This window comes from Labrus bergylta, chromosome 10 (assembly GCF_963930695.1).
Source record: "Labrus bergylta chromosome 10, fLabBer1.1, whole genome shotgun sequence".
Lineage (NCBI taxonomy): Eukaryota > Metazoa > Chordata > Actinopteri > Labriformes > Labridae > Labrus > Labrus bergylta.
In genome coordinates, this window is record NC_089204.1 from 22,421,084 (window position 1) to 22,439,967 (window position 18,884).

The window sequence follows — 18,884 nt, forward strand, 5'->3', positions numbered from 1 at the left end:
GATTAAAGCCAGGATAACTGACATCAGCCTTACTGTAAATAGATCGTCGTAATTACAGTTCACAAAAAATGGGAAATTGTGCTATAAAAATGACAAAAAAAGGGACAGAAAATTCAAGTGACACACACACAGCGGGACTAATTGAAACTCATCTCAGGACATGAAACACATGATCATTTACTTAAACATACAATTACAACACATCATACACTATGGGCTGAAAGCTGTGAAGATGATGTGGTAGTTAAATGTGCTTTTCCTTTTGTGTGTGAATAAGTCGGTTTCAATCTTACCTTGTTTTCAAGATATTCAAAAACTGTAAGATTTCAGAGAACTGTATCAGTCTGAGTGCTCTCAGGAACCTTAAACCTGAGAGGAGAAAGAGACACAGAAAGGGGTAAATTAGCATCATACTGTGTATATGCAGACAGAGAATATGATGGTAATCTCCCTTTAGATCCATCTTCATACATTTATCTTTAGAGGAAATGTTTTCTGAGGTATCTTTAGAGAGGCAGAGCAGAAATGCGAGAGAGAGAGAGACAACTGAATGTAAACATCATGAATGAGTAAAGCAGTCAGACAGCACGGTCTGAATGATTTTTTATTTCCGCACTTAAAGCGCTGCAGACAGCAGAGCACCAGATGATGCAAAATTTAGTCTGTGTAAGACACAACATGATGATACAAAGAGCCAAACCCGTGATTTAAGATGATGTGCTGGAATTATTTATGCATCCAAAACAAGTTAGGAGGAACGTCATGTGGCCTACTTTTTTCACGAGCCTCGGTCTGCATCCAAGAGCAGCTCGCTCAGGGATTAGAGAACAAAGAGACACCTGCCTCATTGTCCTTTTACATAACATGATTGATCCTCTGGACCGTGTGTGAACGCATGTCTGCCTACGTGCTTCCGTTAGTGTGAAAGAAATTTCTGCTTTGACTAACTCTACAACTGATTTTTCATCTAAGATCAAGGTGATGTTTTGCAGCATGTTTCTAAGAAATACCATCTTTAAGTGTCGGTTGACGTTCAGATCTGGGTTCATCAGGGTGGATGTTAATACTGTACAAACTCTGAGACTACTACTGATAATGCAGGCGCAACTGCTGCCCTTACCCCAGTTGAAGAGGATGTGTAAACAGGACCACACTGAATGGTACACTCCTGTTTGATTCTCTTTATCCTCCCGTCTTTGATGTCCCTGTCTCACCCTGTACCCATTCTGAAAAAGTTCGCTACAGGACTTCTTTCGCCTCCTCGTCTCCGGAGGGTGATCCAAATTAGCATCAGCATGTGTCCGCCTGTACACGAGCAGCTTAGTAGGAATCATTGTTTTGAACTAAATCCTGTCCAAGGAAATCCTTTTTTCTTCCACCTTCCAAAATGAGAATTAAAAATCCCGGAGCCAAAAAATATTTACGGCCTGGTATTTCAAAAGGCACCTCAGGGGAAATGATGAGTCCTAGTGGAAGCAGAAAAGGAGTGGAAGACTCCTTCCTCAGAAAAAAACCTTCCTCAGTACAGCACCAGCAATATTAAATGATCCCTTTTTAAGTAAAAATCTCCAAATATTGCTACCATCGAAGGTCAACGCAGCAGAGAAACCAGTTGAAAATAGACAAAACTGTATAATCCTGTCAGTCTTGCCAGGGACTGTGTGGCTGTGAGAAAAAACATCAGCTCTAATATAGCCAGGTTTTTTTTTTTTTTTTTTTTTTTTTTCAAATTTTCCAATTTTCTAACGGTGCCTTTAATCCTCAAAAATCCAAGCAGGTTTACCTTTCTCATTCACCGTTGAGAGCTTACCCCTGAACTCTTGTGTAACGTAATAGACAGATGTTTTAAATTCACTTTCTAAAAAGATATGAACAGTATCAATCCATCAAGCTCGATTTAAATAGCACCTTTCATACAAATCAAACGCAATTCAAAGTGCTTCACAGCGACTGCAAAACAATAAAAGACGAGACACAAAATAGTGACACAACATGGTAGACGCCAAAATGGATTTAACAGTAGAGACGAGTAGTAGTGATTAATGCACACTAATAGGAAAAAATATATGTAGTCAAAACAATAAAAAGGTAAAGAGTCTAAAATAATAAAAACTAAACAATAACCAGACTTTATAACTATTGTTCGGTATCAAAATGCAAGTTTCCGCCATCTTTCTGACATTCAGCTGCAGGCTGTAACAGCTGTGGTTACTTCATCCACTGTAAAATTAAACATTATGGGATATTGAAAAACCCCAGATTAGGGATCAAATAGATTCGATAGAAATCTGAGGATTGAAAGGTCATTGTAACATGACCCTCACATATTTTTAGTACAGTAAGTTAAACTTTGTAGTTGCTGATTAATCATATTTGTATAATACTCTTTTGCCTGTATAACTCTAAAGTAAAAATGTGTCACAAAAACAGCTTCTTATGTCGTCAATAACATCTGAACCCCCTCCCTGAGACCTTTCTGCAGTGTGTTGGAGGACACTGTTCAGATCTTTTCATACTGGCACTGGTCACGCACTGGCACAGATGTTCAAACATGAGAAAGAAGGCAGGGTTTTCAATGTCACTCCTAAGCTCCCTCTGTTGATTCTTCAAAAAAGCTTTTATGCAGAAAAAAAGCAAGGCCATGGAAGCCTTTAAGTTTAGTTTGAAACAACAGAAGCACTTTTCATGTTCAGACGTACACAATGCTATGCCTGCTCTGTCCTTCAAGTGTTTCCTGTTTGCCTGCACATAGTCAGTATTATGATTTCAAGAATGCATGGGGACATATTATAAGTAAGTGCAGTACTTAAATGTCACTTTAATGGACTCATTACAATGCATTTATTTTAACATGGGTATCTTAATATCTCAGATAACAGAGTGTTATCACTTGATTGATGTATTTAAATGTAAACTGAAAACTATATTAGAAGGATAGACTATGCTGATGTATTTTCTTAGAAAGAGGCAGGTCAGATTCTCCATCTCATTGCCCATGTGCAGTCGTTGAATATCAGGTTGTAGTAGAATTGTATTTCCATGAGCATTTACAATTTATCCTCATCAAAAAATGAATTCAAATTTGATCTTCTTTACAAATAAAATGCATTGAGGGATTCAGCCAATCAAAAAAGGCTCACACACACGCACAGTCGCAAAAACACATATTTGTTTGTTGGATAGCTTAGGGCACATGAACAGACATAAAGAATACAAAGACAACTTGGATGTTTTACAATAGAATGGTAACATCAGCAACTGTAAAGTTTGTATCCATGGGTCAAATATCAGATATTGTACTATGCATGTGTGTGTGCCATTTATTCAACAACTAAAGCGAAATAAACATGTTTACATCATCACTCCTCAGGACACAGCTCCCACATGATAAGCGCAATATGGTCCACCAAAATTAACTACGCATTAATTTCCCCACAGAATGTCCAGCGTCCTCACTAGTATAGTATCTCAAGTGTGTCTGTGTGTGTTTGTGCCTGCATGTGCTGAAAATCGTGTCCACGTAGGACAAAATCTCTTTTCCACACATGCCAAAGCCTCTCGCATACACATACAAACGCACCACACACACACACACACACACACACACACACACACACACACACACACACACACACACACACACACACACACACACACACACACACACACACACACACACACACACACACACACACACACACACACAGTGTCAGCTGGCCAGATGCTCATTCAGAAAGGTTTTCCACTCTGTGCCCACTCTTACTCCATTGAGGATTTGTGAGCCAGGGTACGGCCCCTGTGTCACATGTTCTGGCAGAGCAGCCTAGTGGGACCTTTTTTATCAATCAGCAGTCTGGGACGTTTCATGTGGGATAATACTGACAGTCAACCCCACCAGGATTAGATTAGAGGATGCTACGCACCACTCAATACACACACATGCACGTATTTTGCTTGTGTGTAGAGGTTCTGTTCTGCAGCAAACGCATATAGCTGTACAACATTTACCACACATTTTGTTAATTAAAGCCCCTCTGCGCAATAACACAAACAACAATACAACCACATGGACCAGCAACGAGCTACAGCAAAGAGGCTTAAACTTGCAACAAATCAGTTTCCCATTGTCTGAATGTTCATTAGGGCGTCTTGTCGGCGACTGAAGGGCCATCTAAGGAAGATGCACTCCAACCCATGTCATGTACAGTAAGCCTCTCTCAACAGGAAAACTAAAGGGATCAAGAAATAGTATACAATTGCACCACTAGGAGGCAGCAGCAGGTAAGAGTAAAATCCATACCTAGAGGCTACAACAGTACTGTACATCCTCAAAGCCAGTGCAGCTTTACATCAACATTTATGAGGCTACAATACATTAAGAAAGCAAAATAGAATCTATGAAGTCAGCACTTAAGATAGTAAAATAATTTTTGAATTAATCGAATGTGGCTTTTAATGCTGAAGGAGAATTGACGGTATAAGAGTTAGGTCACTTGTAGCCACAAGAGCATCATCCAAGCAGCCATATTCTAATCCTACACTGTGCTATGACTCTCCTGGGAGCAATACTCAGCTCAAGTAGTTAAAGGAGATTAATTCCTTTTTCCGGGGAGGAACTCTGTGTGCCCTCTTACATTAGCCGCACAATGTTCTCCGCCTCTTAATCAATGTCCAATTTGCAGAGGCAGAGAGAAAGAGAGCGAGAGCATAAGTTGAAATGCATACAGCATATACTTCCTCAGGTGCTGCAGAGTGGGCGAACACAGCACCACACAGCGCAGGGCAGAACCCCTATTAGTGCTTCTTTTTATAATGCCGAGTACACCTCCACCGGATCTCCAACATTCTTCTCATGCAGGACCTGAGCTGAAATGAGAGGTACTGTAATTATGATGTATTACACAGGCTGTGGTGTGTATTCCCCTGCAGTAAAAGGAATGAATAGATGAACTAATCCACAGGGAAGGAGGAGCACAATACACTCACTTAACAACACAGCCGGGCTCCCTCTAACAAAGCTTGTTAAAGTGCAGCATATATACTTAACTAAATGAAAGACGCACCAGTTATGGATTAGCCTGTCGATTATTAGGGAGACCATTAAGGGCTCTGTCAAGCTGCCTAGCGGAATTACATGACGTCTTATATAGGAGGCAAAAGTCCTGAGGGAAATAACACTGCCATTTAAATATCACTGAATGTTAAATGCTACCATCTGAACGTAGAGATGTTTTGCCATTTCCCTAGACTACATTGTCCAATTTCCCAAAAGTTGAAATCAAGACACACACAGCTAATCATGATTTATGTCCTGACTCCAAGAGCCTAAATATCAACAGATACTTTAAGTGTCACATTTATATTCTGGAAGCTCTCACCACCCTGTTAGGGTACACCATGTCCGATTGGAGATCTACAAACTGTTAATTTTATAGCGGAGGCTTTGCAACATGGACTTGAGTCATGCCAGTGGGTGGCATTTTACTATAACACCCTGTGGTTATGTACTGTATGTATGTGCAATGCTGTAAAAAAAATACACATCCTCTCGTGTTTTCAGGATATTCTTTCAAATGATTCATCGCGGCAAGAGAGTCTTATTAAAATATATTTGACAAAAAATAATAGCAGTTTATCAGCTCTGGAATCTAGGGCATCTCTAAAATATAAATCCACACTCCTGGCTGGTTTAAACACAACAACTCACATATCTGCCTATATGTATATAAAATGGCTTTCCCTTTCTCCCCTGTTGCAGTATATTAAATGATCACAGGTAATTATCCACTGCAGACTGTGAGGAAGCAGCCAGACCGCCGTTTCACATGCTTTCATCATCCTCATCAAGGCCCCTAACACCAACGGGTTTCTGGGAGATGAGATGAGGACGCCTTACGTCATGGAACCAGATTACCAGACTCGGCCATATCTAATTCATTACAGAGCTTAAGAAAACTTTGTCACCTAAGAGATCAGACTTTGACAGATTCTTTTACTTCACAGATTTGGTGACTCCACAGATCAAGTAAAAAAAAAACAAGAACCCTACACTGCTGGAAAGAAGGCAGACGGTTCCTAATCCCTGACTATATATGACATCATGGACTTGTAAGAGTAGTTTCAATCAATAAAACAATACATAAATGAAGTTTTTTTTAAACTTTGGGTTGGATATTTGTTTTGTTTTGTTTTTTTGTTAGTATCTGAGATCTTGGGAACTCTCTATTCTCATCATTAAGAATCTGAATATATGAAAATATTATTCCTTCAAATTATTTATTGTAGTTTAGTTAATGTTGTGTCAAAGAAATGTTAAAAAATAGTTGTCACAGTTTCTCAGAGCACAGGAGTGTCTGACCAGTCAGCTGCCTTCAAAGATACTGAACATGTTATGCTAAAAAGGAACACGTTTTTATATTTGAGCCAGTAACTGCTTGTAACACTTGGACCTTAAAACGGAAGAAGCCAGCTTAGAAGCCCATTGCTTGTGCTTTCCGGATGAAGATAAGTCAAGATGTCAACCAGGATATTTAGCCTATTAGTGATAAGAGTGGTGGGCCAAATCTACAAAAATAAGAAATGTGTAAAATAAAGGAGAGAAAAAAAAAGAAAAGACCAAGTATTCCCCTATCAATTAATTAAATGATGGACTTAGCATTAAGCTGAGTTTTTGAAATAAAGTGCCTTAAGACAATGGTTTAAATTATTATTTTACAGAGTTTTTTACAGCTGTGTGTAGCGCTGCAACCTAGGAAATATTCAGCTACACAGAAACTCTCTTTACTGCGGTATAATTTTGGCAACAATACTCTGAGAAATCTAGGTCGTTGCATAATGCAGGTTAGGGTGTTTTCCAGTCTTCTCATGCAAGAGTGTGTGCATGTGTGTGCGTGTGTGTGCGTGTGTGTGTCAATGGGGAAAACACATGGTTCTGTGTGTGCATTTTTGGGGGCGATAGTGAGTGAACCCATTAAATGGTAGTTACAGACCGTTGTGAGTGTTTTCCAGGTGCAAGGCCTCAACACGGCTGTTACCAATGAGTCTGATACACACACACACATACACGCACACACAGAACAGCAGCCTAGTTCTGAGTCACTCTCACTCCTATTAGCTGATCCACTCTGCTGCGTCTGTGCTCCCTGAAACATCAGAGGAACCCAGCCCTGTCACTTTCAATGATGAGGGAAAGTTGACTGCAGCTCAGAGCGAGAGGGCCTTGCAGACACACTCCGAGTAATGGAAAGACAAAAGGGGGGACTCTAAAGCGGGGGGGGGGGGGGAGAGAGATGGGGATTGATAAAAGTCGGGGTGACATTTTAAGATGGAGGGCAAAATAAATAATGGAAAAAGAGAAGTGGTGGGATGGAGGAGCTGAGAAAAAAAAGGCTATCGAGTGAGAGTGAAAGATCAGATCAGGAAACAGGGGGCTAAAAACAAGATCGTAAAAGACAGAAAGACATGGGCAGACTTACCAAGCCAGCTTCTGTTTAAGTAGACAGACACAAACACAGGAGGGACTGTGAAGAAGTCGACCACTGAGTTGACCTCCAGCCAGAACCACAGCTTGTCATTGGCTGCTATAAACTGTCACAGAAAAAAAAGAAGACAGGGATAGCACAAATAAATCACAATTTATTTTATTCAAAACAACAACACTGCACCACAGCGCACCCATTCAAACAGAATGCCTTTTTTTTTTTGCACGGTAGACATGCTGTATAGAATGACAAAAAAGCTTCACCCCACGTGCTGAGTCATGCGAGTGGTTGGTGTGGTAAGCAGCTTATGAGTTTATTTATTCATTCATTCAGGATGTCAGGCTTGGGTTTGCACCGCTGGAATGCTGCTCTGGCACGACACTCATATTAGCAACATTATCACAACAGTGTTAGTAATATCTGAAGGCATGCTGTGAGAAGAGTATGTGGTGTCCGTGTAAAAAAAAAGTATCTTATCGAGTGATTATGAATTTCTTGAATAAAATAAATTTAGAAAAATCAACATACAGGGATTGGCTGAATAAATTAGGGCAACATAAGCAGAATGAAAGAACATTCTGTACATGAAACAGTTTACCCATGTGGCAGTGTGCAATATTGTTTGTGCCAGTTTACATAACAGCCTGTCTGTGAATCTATGTCGGTTAATGTATGTATGACTGAATGCATGCATGTGTTTGTGTGTTTGTGTTTGTGTGGGTGTGTAGTATGTGTGTGTGTGTGCACATGGGCCAACTTACCCGCAAGCCAAAGTACAGAAGGAAAAAGACGTTGAAGGCCATATCGATCTGTAATGTGAAATCTTTGTAGAAGTTCTGGCAGGATTCTATAGGACTAGAGAGAGAAAGAAGAGGTGGAGAAAAAAGTTATTACATGGTTAAACACTCATGAGCACATATAGTGTGTAAAGGGGGATCTCTGTCTTTCCTATCATGAACTCAGAGGGGCGTGGAGACCTTGTCATATCCAAGGTAGGAATATAATTGTTTAGGCTTCTATGTATGTGCTGTTGTGTCTTATATGTGATAAGAACTGCTCAATATCTAATTTTGCTTGTTTTTATAATAATCTGTTTGAAATAACTAAATTGCCCAACAGAGTTTTTATAAGGCAGTAACAAGATAGGATGACAGTTAACAGCCAGTTTGAAGCTCCCGTGGTCCAATGATGCTTAATCAACAAGTCCCATCCACTAAATATGTTCACAGTAACTTGGAAAATCCCTGTCTGTGAATAAAAATTCATTTGATCATCACATTGGATTGGAATCACATTCACCACACTGAATTCAAAACAGCATTTTTGATTCAAGTTTAATGATTTGCCTTTGAAAATCTCTGACATCCTTCAATTCCTCCACTGAGCCCTAGAGGGGCCCATACTGAGATAAAAGACATTGCTTAAGATGGAACCGCTGAAAATAAACTGAAATTGGTATTTCAGAGCAGTCGCTTTGAAGTGACAGTGCATTCAGCATGCATAAATTATTCAGCGTCTGTCAGACACGAATATTCCAACAGATCTTCAGCAAACTCCAGAGAGAAAAGAGACTCTCCTTATAACCGACAGCAGTCCCTAACGGGGTGTTGAACAGAAAAATAGCAGATGATGACAAATGAGTCGTCATTCGTCTGAGCCATCATGTAATCCATCTTCGTGTTTACCTTGTGATGATTAACGATTATCTAGTGGGTGCTCCCAACAAAAGCAATGATAGGCAGTGAGCACATCCCATTCTTCACTCTATTTATAGCACTTTGCTCCTGAGTGATGAGGAATCCCACAGTGGGAAAATCATGAATATGCGCACAGTTTGACAGCCTATAGGCGACCTTTGGGAATGTATAGACTGGCAAGGGAACACACAGGAAGCCATTAAAAGAGTACACAGTTAAGTCCCGTACGTTCCAATTAAGACAGTTAAGTAGACATTTGTATGCATGGAGCTCATGAGCCACAGTGTGAGAATCAGAATATATAGCTTACTGCGTAATGAAGACCTCCAGTGAGGCTTAATCATCCTCCAGTAAGCATCAAACGTTTCCTCACATGACGGTCCGATAGAATGGATGACTGGGTTCAGACATGCAACAGAAGACATATTGCTTCGAGAGGATGATCCAACTCCTAATTCATGAGTGGTCCGTCCCGAGCACGTCCTCAGGACTGTTGTGATCTTTAGGAAGATGTAAAACCTCGGCTCTTGTCCAAGAAGATTAGAATGAGTGTGGCTTATGCAGCAATTGTTGAAGAAAATGGGGACTTTTTTGGTTTAAAGGCATTTTCACATACAGCGCCATCGAATTTAGGACAAAAGGTTAATTCGCTTTACGGCCCCTTGAAAGTGTTAACATTGATTTGCCCTAAACACTCAATTATTTACTCTCCACCGATGTCTACATTCTTCAGGCACTGAACTAAACAAGGGTGTTAAAAGAAAATCTGTCATGAATCTTGTAAATAGCCTAGAAATTGTCTTTGTTTTTTGTGAATAAATCTCATTTCATCATTTTTTATCAATTTGGTCTGCAGGCTTAAAACAGGCCTCACAAGAGCTGTACAAGACTCTAAAACTCGGGTTGTCAGGACACCAGATTTTAAAACTTGGATAAGTTTCTTGTAAAAATCCAAAACATTCAGTACCTGTTTCGATACCACGCCAACAAAAATACAAGTCCTATGCTCCAAATATTGTGTAATTTCTAGTTTTTAATTATTATAAGATATTCAGGAAAACTCCTGTACACCATCTAAATCGTACAAATTGCCAATGCATTTGTCTCTCTCTCTCTTGCGGCCGCTTTTGGTTTGAAATATTGCAGAAGTTTTGGTGCTGTTCTATACTATCGATTGTTAAAATAACAGAGCTGGATCATTTTTTAAAACACACGGGATAGCCTAGCGTGTATGTCGTGCGCCCAATGCACGGAGGCTATAGTTCTTGACGCAGTGGTTATGGTTTTAAATCTGACCTCTGCCCTTTGCTGCATGTCACCCCCCACTCAGTCAATATTTCCTATCTCTCTTGGGCTCTGCTATCTAATAAAGGCAACAAGTATCAAAGTAGCCTATTGAAATCTTACTCAGACTTGACAAGTAAGAGATGTTCATGTCAGATTAGGCATTTTAAAATGAAGCTATGATCATCTATTACTCAACAGGCCAATGTCTCATGTTTACCTGTAAGACCCATATTTATGAGAGTTTGTTAGCCACTGGCTGTTAATGGGACATTTAAAACTTTTCTGTGGATTGCTAAAATGACTATCAAGACCCACACCTGACAATTCAACCAGATAAAAGATTTGAATCAGCTTAGGAGATAACGTTAGTGCTATCTTAGCTTGCAGCAGCTGGGTCCTGAAACTCTGCCAGAGAGCATCATAAAAAACAAGGATTTCTATCTTGAAAGGACTTTTTTTTATAGATTTTTGCTGGTTTAATGACCTAGTCCATTTATTTTGAAGAGGAGGAGACATATTTGTACAATTCACTCTCTGTAAAAAGGATGAACATCGAAGGAATCCTAACCAAAAAAGAACAGCTTAGCACTTACAGCTGAAGAAGAGTGTCAGAAAGATGCAGATTTTCACAATCATAAACATGCATTCTGGGTTTTTCCCTGTTTTTATCACTGGGTTAAACCTAGTTTTGAAGAGGAAGAGACCTCTGTTTACAATTACGCAACAAAAAAGTGCAGAGACTTCTCTGACAAAATGCGTGCCGACTTGGGGTCTTCTCGAATAGGAAAAGGAATCCTTGACTCTTCGGGGGCAGCCCTGTGCCTCTCATGCATCCACTCACTGAATGTAACGTGACCTCCCTCTAAAAAAAAAAAAAAAAACTGTTATGAAACCACGACATTAGCCAACCCTTGCAGACCGCTGTGCAGGACAATGCACGCACATTCAAGCAAATACAAAAAAATACACTTGTGAGCAGCACATGTGAGCACAAACACACACAGATGGTGCACACTGGAGAAGACACCATTAGGAGTGGTCACTGTGGCACTTCCCCTTAGGCTCAGCTCTGGCCTAATTTCGAATATCCGCTCATCTACAATCACGTGACCCAAAGCATTCTTAAAGCACGAAGAAAGCATGGCGGCGCATAGCAGGGGGCTGAATGGCGCAATGGGTTCGTCTTGATGTTACATTAAAAGCCAACACAATGGCTGCACCCTGAGAGCATTAATTTAGTCCTATCTTAGAATCATTATTTGATAGAAGAGCTAATCATTAACTTAATTAGTGGGGAGACGTTAGGCAGAGCTACGTGGCTCTAAAACTTCACTAAGAAAGCAGTGAATAGATTCAGTAAAATAAAAAGCAAACAGATGGAAATAGATCTACAGTATGAGCAGAAGTGTGACTCACTACCCAACAACAGAGAGCATAATATACTGAGCAACCATACCAACAAAGACAAAATAATAATAATAGCATTATAATTTCTTTAATTATTAAATTATCCTGCTGCTCTTCTAAAACCTCATTTGTCTACCTTGCCCCAAATAAACAGAGATAGTGACTCACTGGAGGGTTCAGCAGCTACAGACCCTGAGAGCACCCTCTTATATAGAATGGTTGAGTCCTAAACCATAACTAACTCTAAATCATGGGGTTGCCACATTCACAAATCCAGGTAAACACTGGTATTGCACTGTGTCTGCAGGATGAGTACATACACAATGGTTTCACATAAGAACTCATATGGTGCATGTTAAAAATTTGGATTGTTTTCTAAATGGGATGCATTCCTTCAACAATAAATATTTTTGCAAAATGAAGTCCATTGTCTTTGGTGAATGGGTCTCTATTGTACGATCCTGCAGAATATGTCTTGACAACCTTCAGAGTCAGTGAAGGACGTGATGTGTCAGGTGTAAGTGATGGGTTTGGTTTCATCCAACTTTCAAGCCACCCACAATATTCTGTATCCACTCACTGAAGATAGAGCTTTCTCATCACCTCACTGTTTGCTCTATAACAGTATTGGAAGGTTATTGAAGTGGATTTATTGAGTTGTTCCTTCTTGTCTTCCACTATCTGTGTCTTTACAAAAAGAGCATGTGAGAAAAAAAAAGAAGTGATTCCTGCTTTCAATGTCACTTCACAGTCCAGAATCACAAGGGATTCCTGATCACACGCTGTCAGTGTCCCGCATGCAGAAAATAGATCCACCCACCACAGTTCTTATACTCCTTAAGCCCCAGCATATAGCCAGGGGTTACACCATCCTGCCTGGCAGCAGGAGGAGGAGATAGGACAGAGAGAGCAGGGGATGGGATTGAAAAAGAAAGACAGACAGCAGCAAGACACGAGGAAAGAAAGGAGACAGGGAGAGAAGGGAGGTAGTGTCAGAGGGAGAGGAAGAGGAGGAGATGTGAAAGTGACAGAACAGAAAGGGAGGGGGGACAGAGCTCCCAGTGGTACCAAGACAATTTGCCTCATATATATAAATAGCACACAATGGTAGTTTAAGGCCACATGGAAACTGCTTGAGATTCCTACCCTTCTCTTAGTCCTCTTATTATTAATTATGCAAATATATAGTCCTCCTCATATCTTTCTCTTCTTTTTAGCAAAGTTAGCACTAACATACACCAGAACTGACCCTTTAATCAATCAAGTGTCAAAATCTTATGTTTACCAAAATTCATTAAGGGCTTTTAAGCCTTTATTTCAGCAGAGGCGCTGATTGAGTAGGAAACCGGGATTAGAGAGTTGGGAATGACATGCGGTAAAGTGCTGAGGGTTGGTGTTGAATCCAGGTGGCCTTCTTCAAGGAGTATAACCACATTAGGTGTGGGATATAACCACTTGACCATATCCAGCCCCCCAACTTGCGCTTTATAAGATTCAATGTCTATTATTCTGTTATGTTTACAATTGGTTTGTAATCAATTCTCAACCAGTTATAAGTAAATGCTTGTATAGTACTACATACTTTAGCACATAGCTACGCCATGCTTAAAATGTTTTGAGCTTTTCCATGTATGTTTGTTTCAGTGTTTTGTGTGGAAAATGCTATCCTGTTAACAACACAGCTGTCACTAGCTTGTTATTGAGGCCTGAATTCCTGTGGTAATCCTACTAGGTTTGGCAACTAGCTTAGCCTAGCATTAGTGATTCCTGAAACATCTGTGCTAATACCAGTAGCCTATGTTTTTTTGTTAGTAGCTTAGCCTAACCTTTTGTTATTGTGGCCTAAAATAACTGTGCTAATACTAGCATGTCTCCACTGCTTAAATAGCATATAGCCTTCTGTCTCAGAGGACATTAAGACCTGTGTTAATTGAGTTTTTTTTTTTGGCTATTCATTTAGCAATGCCTCTTGTATTTGAGGCTTGCAAAGCGTACAGCCTATATATAAAATGAAACTCATTTGATTAATTATCTATGTATTTTGGGTTGATTTTATTTGTGTGTAACTTTTTGACAGGTCTTCAAGTTACTGTTTTTATTCACTGTTGTTTAAAACCAAGTAAATGAAATGTGCGCACTGACTTTAATCTCATATATTGATCGTGAAAACTTGTACTTTCTTTATCTTCCTGCAAACAGACCGCCAAGCGTATATGGAAATGAATGGCTACCTAAAGGGAAATCAAACTTTCCCCATTAGTAGAAAATGCTACCTACACACATATAAGCACATTAACAAGCAGAAACACACAAAAGAACTTTGGTAGCCTGAGGGGAAGGCTGCAGGGCAAGTAAGTCAAATTCAAGATATAAAAAGCCTCTGGCAAACAGAACCAGAGGTAAAACTCATTTGTTCACAAGGGCAAAGGAGTATGGCGCTGATGTTCTAAATTTAGTCCTAAACACCTTCAGCCAGTCAGCAGGAGCCAGCCCTTTGTTAGCCTGAACATGACCTTGGCTTGCTACAGGAGCAACAGCAAGTGTGCCCCCTCTGAGAAAACAATAACAACATCACAGTGCTGCCAGTTTGACTAATACTCATAAAACAACAAGTCTGAGTCATTCTTCACATATATATCACAAACGTCTCACTGCTGGAGTAAGCTCAAAAGCATCTCAGAATGTTGTTTACCAAACCAGAGTCTTATTATTTGGTATTCAAGTCATCCCCTGCGATCAATAAACAACCCTAAAGAGTAAAATATGAGTGCAGGTGCAAGCACAGTCACTGACTTCCAAGCTTATGTGCTGCATTTCTTCTGAGGTGTAGTGCGAGTACGTGCAAGGGACAAAGCAGGGAGGGGTCTGTGAAACTGAAAGAAGGCCAGGTTACTACTTAAATGATTGATTTAGGTCAAGACACTAATATTAAAATAAGACATAGTTGAGCAACTACAAGGGCAACAGGCAAACAAAAACCCCAGGGAGGCTAAAAATAGATGACTCATTTTTTTTGTCATGAATGCAAACGACTTGTTTCTCACTTCAAGCGTTTCCCTCATGAAGACGTTTTTTGGGTTTTTTTTGTTGGTTTTTTTAGAAGCTAAAGGAGAAGTTTGTGACTGAAAATAGCAGCACACTAACAGAAAAGAAAACCCAGAATTAAAAAAAAAAAGTATGGCCAACAACGTAGCCTATTTAAATTGGAATTAAAACGTAAATGCTTGAAAGTAAAAACACAATGTATAAAAAAGGATCCACATCTTTGCAGGGGAAAAGCCGTGAAGGGTAATTTATTCCAAAGCTAGTGTTAGAGTACAATAGCTAATTTGCACACATGGCATCAATTCTCTTTGAACAGAAACTAATTAAAAGATAAAAGCTGTGGTTATTTGCTACATGCAAAAAGAGAGCGCTCTTATCTACTCCGATTAACATTGCCGGGGAAATAAAATTGGTGGTTCTAGGTTTTATTTATTCTTATTTTAGGTAATAATATAGAATCAGTGCAAAAAGAATGACCAATAATAATGTAAACAACACTCATCCCCTTTAAGAACAGAAATGTTTCCCTCATGACTCATGTAGGATGAACTCCAAATCATTCATTTATAGTTAAGCTTAATTCTTACTTCTAATTTTAAAATAATCTAGGTAAAGTAAACGCATTTTCAAGATGGCTGCCATCTATTACAGTACTGTCAATGAAACACTAAAAGGTGAAGGTAAGAGATTTGAATGTTAAAAAGATGTTAGCTCAGAAAATAGCTTTGAGGTACTTTAAGGGTCTTATCTTATTGTATTGCACATTCCGATTCATCAAAGAGGCAGAAATTTGTAAGCTAAGCTATTTAATGCGCAACATCTATGTTCTTATAATGGGAGCTGTTAACGGAAATGCAACGTATCCAATAATGAAAAACCATTTGTTAAGCGTGGTGAAAAAAATGTAAATATGCTTTCCAGCTTTTGCTTGCTGTTATTTATTCAAATGGGCATCAATTACAGTCTCATGAATAAACAAAGTGTTGCATGGTTAATTTGGACTTTATTAAGTTAACTGAGGGTTTTGAAAGTGGTTCATGCCTGGGCTCATGCAGTGGCCTAAAAATAGCTCTTCAGTCTAGCATAGAGGGATATTAGGCCACTGCTGCAGGATTGGCCTTTATGTTGCCACCGGGACTCCGATATAAACAAAGGGATAGGTCCAATCACAATTGCAGAGAGCCCAGGTTGATTGACCCAGGAAATTATGTCTTTGGGACTCAATCTGTGTTTCATGCAGTGAATTTTCATTTATAAGATAGAGTGACATTTAGGGTAGCCTTCCTCTCATAAGATAAATACTCAGGCTTACATTTTCTAGTGATGCTCTAATATGTAAAATAGCTTATTATCAGAGATATACTGTGTGTGTGTGTGTGTGTGTGTGTATATATATATATATATATATATATATATATATATATATATATATATATATATATATATATATATATTAAAGCATTATTTCTGCACTCTGAAAAATCACAATACAGCCATATGTTATGTGTTGTAAAATGCTTTAAGAAAATGTGCAGTTGACATTTCACATTCTCTCTTTTCTCATTGGAGATGCTGAAAATAACTTTTTCACAGTCCGATAACCTGTGGGGAAAAGTGAGTAGAAATGTCATAAAATGAAATTCTTTCTTTTTGTTTGAGCTCGTTCTATTAGTATTTTGAGTCCCACAAAATCCCATTCATCTCAGATTGATACATATCCCCCTCCCCACTTTTCCATTCCCATGTTTCTGCTCCAACAGAGCCAATCCCTTTTTTTCATAAATGCAACATTTACTACTTAAATTGAATTGATCTGCTTAGCAATTACATTTGTATGAACATTAATTAAACAATGAATTCAAGGTGTGACAAAAATGTATTAAAAAATTACAATTAACAGTAGCAACGATAGCCTAGCTGTTATGTCACGTGCCCTATGTTATGTACAGAGGCTGCAGTCCTCGTCGCAGCGGCTATGAGTTGGAATCCCTTTGCTGCATGTCATCCCCCACTCTCTCCCCCCAAAATTTCCTATCTCTCTTCAGCGGTCCTATTCAATAAAGGCAAAAAGGCCCAATTTTTTTAAATAATCAAAGAAACAAAAGATAAACTACAACAAAATCTATAGTGACAAAGAGATCAATTAGAAAACAGATATGGGGTCAATAGAACTAAACTAAACTAGCAAGTCTCCTTTTTTAGTAAAAGGCATAATTGTATGCTCTCGCTGAAAAAAATCCTGATATTTCCTGCTGAGTTCTCACATCGACTCACCCCAACTTCAAGCAGAAAGTTTACTCAGAGGGATGGCAGGCAAAATTCTGGGTAAAGTCAGTAATGTTTAGATGTGTGAAAACATACAGTATATATATTCATGGTAACATGGTCCTTTCTGATCTCCCTAAAAATTAATGTCCGCCAACCAGACCTAACAGCCAAGTACTGTCAGCAACCCAAGAAGAGGAGGTCCTTATATAGGTTATCCTTCATCGCCTCAATGTCTGCCAAGCTCACCACACAGCTCGACCATATTTCTCACCTTACCCTATTAATTAGTCATCAGGCACTGTTTCTTTTTTCAGTGCTGACATTGATCGCATACTCATGATAGAGTTACAGACCAGGGCAGCTGTTTATGAGGCCTCTTAGACAAAGACAAAACCGCGTTGTCTGTACATGTGGGTGCTTTTGCTTGTTAATGTGACTCTGCAACTGTGTGCTTGTAATAATCTGTATGTGTGACAGGGAGGGATCAAGAGAGTAAGGAAATAGAAACAGAAGTGGAGCAGGAACAAGGGCATCCCCTGAAGAGCAGCCTGCAGAGACTTTGTCCTACATTCCTGTCGATTTGTTTCCTGAGAGCACGGAGGAGGGAAAAAGAGGTTCAGAGGTGGGCGGGAGAGGATGCAGTATATCCTGCCACTTAAAAATATCCTAAAATAGCACCAGTTTTGGCGAGTTAGGTATGCTGCAGAGGAACATAAAAGGTGGTGCCTTAACATGAAAACAACCAATATTTTAAAACAACAGATGAACAGTAGTTCTCGGCTACGTTTCCATTCATTCATTAATAAAAAGTAATTTTGGCAACAGCACAGTTGCCAAGTGAATGACTAGTAATCTCTGTGCTCAACTGGGAGGGCAGCCAATTAAAAATTCCCATCTACATGAAGGCTTTGCAGTGCGCTTTTTTCATGGCTCTCTTTGCTGCAGGATACTGGCCAACCGAACTCCTGCTAGGAAAGCCCCCACCTGTCTGAAGCTAGCAACAAAAAAAAAGCTCCCTGGAGACTCGTGCCTGGCCACCAGAAACGTGCATTTTACAGACTTCAGTATTTTTACGCAGTGTGTGTATGTGTGTGTGTCCTCGCTCTAAAAGGACTTCCTCGCTTCACTGAAGTAGACATAAAAGCTGGGACCCACTTGAATTATTTCCAACAATTCTTTTTTTTTTTTTTTTTTGCTCTTACATTATGGGTACTACCATAATCCTGAGTATTAATGTTTTAAAATGGGAGTTAAGAAGGGGGAAACAAATCCTTGAGCCTTGAATAGTTCAAGAGTTTTTTCAACAAGGCCTTCAATGTTTGGTAGAGAAATCACTACCATTAATAAAGTGACCTATACATCTCTGCTCATCAGTTTCTCAGTCATTAACATTAAGTGGCAGGGAATTTAGACAGATATAAGGTCATCTTAAGAGCCCACCCATTGGAACATACCCATGCAGAGAATGAGCTTATTTCCATATTTGTGTCTTTCAGAAGAATGTTGTGTAAGATAATTGACTTCACAAAGGAAAAAAATATTTAAAGTGGAGATGCACCTATTGTTAAAATCAAGGACGATATTAGTACTGATGTTCAAAAGAACAATTTAGCCTCTAGCCGATGCTGATGCCAATGTTCTTTCATTAATTCTTTGTAATTCTTTGTGTAATTTTTTCAAATTAATTTCAAATGTTGGA

The 18,884-nt window shown here is 39.3% G+C and overlaps 1 protein-coding gene across 4 annotated transcripts in view; it reads right to left on the reverse strand.

Annotated features, from left to right (window-relative positions):
• The window catches only part of kcnma1a (potassium large conductance calcium-activated channel, subfamily M, alpha member 1a), a 155,344-nt gene that overhangs the window by 58,298 nt on the left and 78,162 nt on the right, over positions 1-18,884 (reverse strand). For all 4 annotated transcript variants that reach the window (XM_065959235.1, XM_065959236.1, XM_065959233.1 and 1 more), the window contains exons 4-6: positions 8,243-8,336; positions 7,476-7,587; positions 294-369 (exon numbers count right to left, since the gene is read on the reverse strand). In XM_065959235.1, coding sequence (XP_065815307.1) covers positions 294-369; positions 7,476-7,587; positions 8,243-8,336 — 282 coding nt within the window. The remainder of the gene's footprint in view (positions 1-293; positions 370-7,475; positions 7,588-8,242; positions 8,337-18,884) is intronic.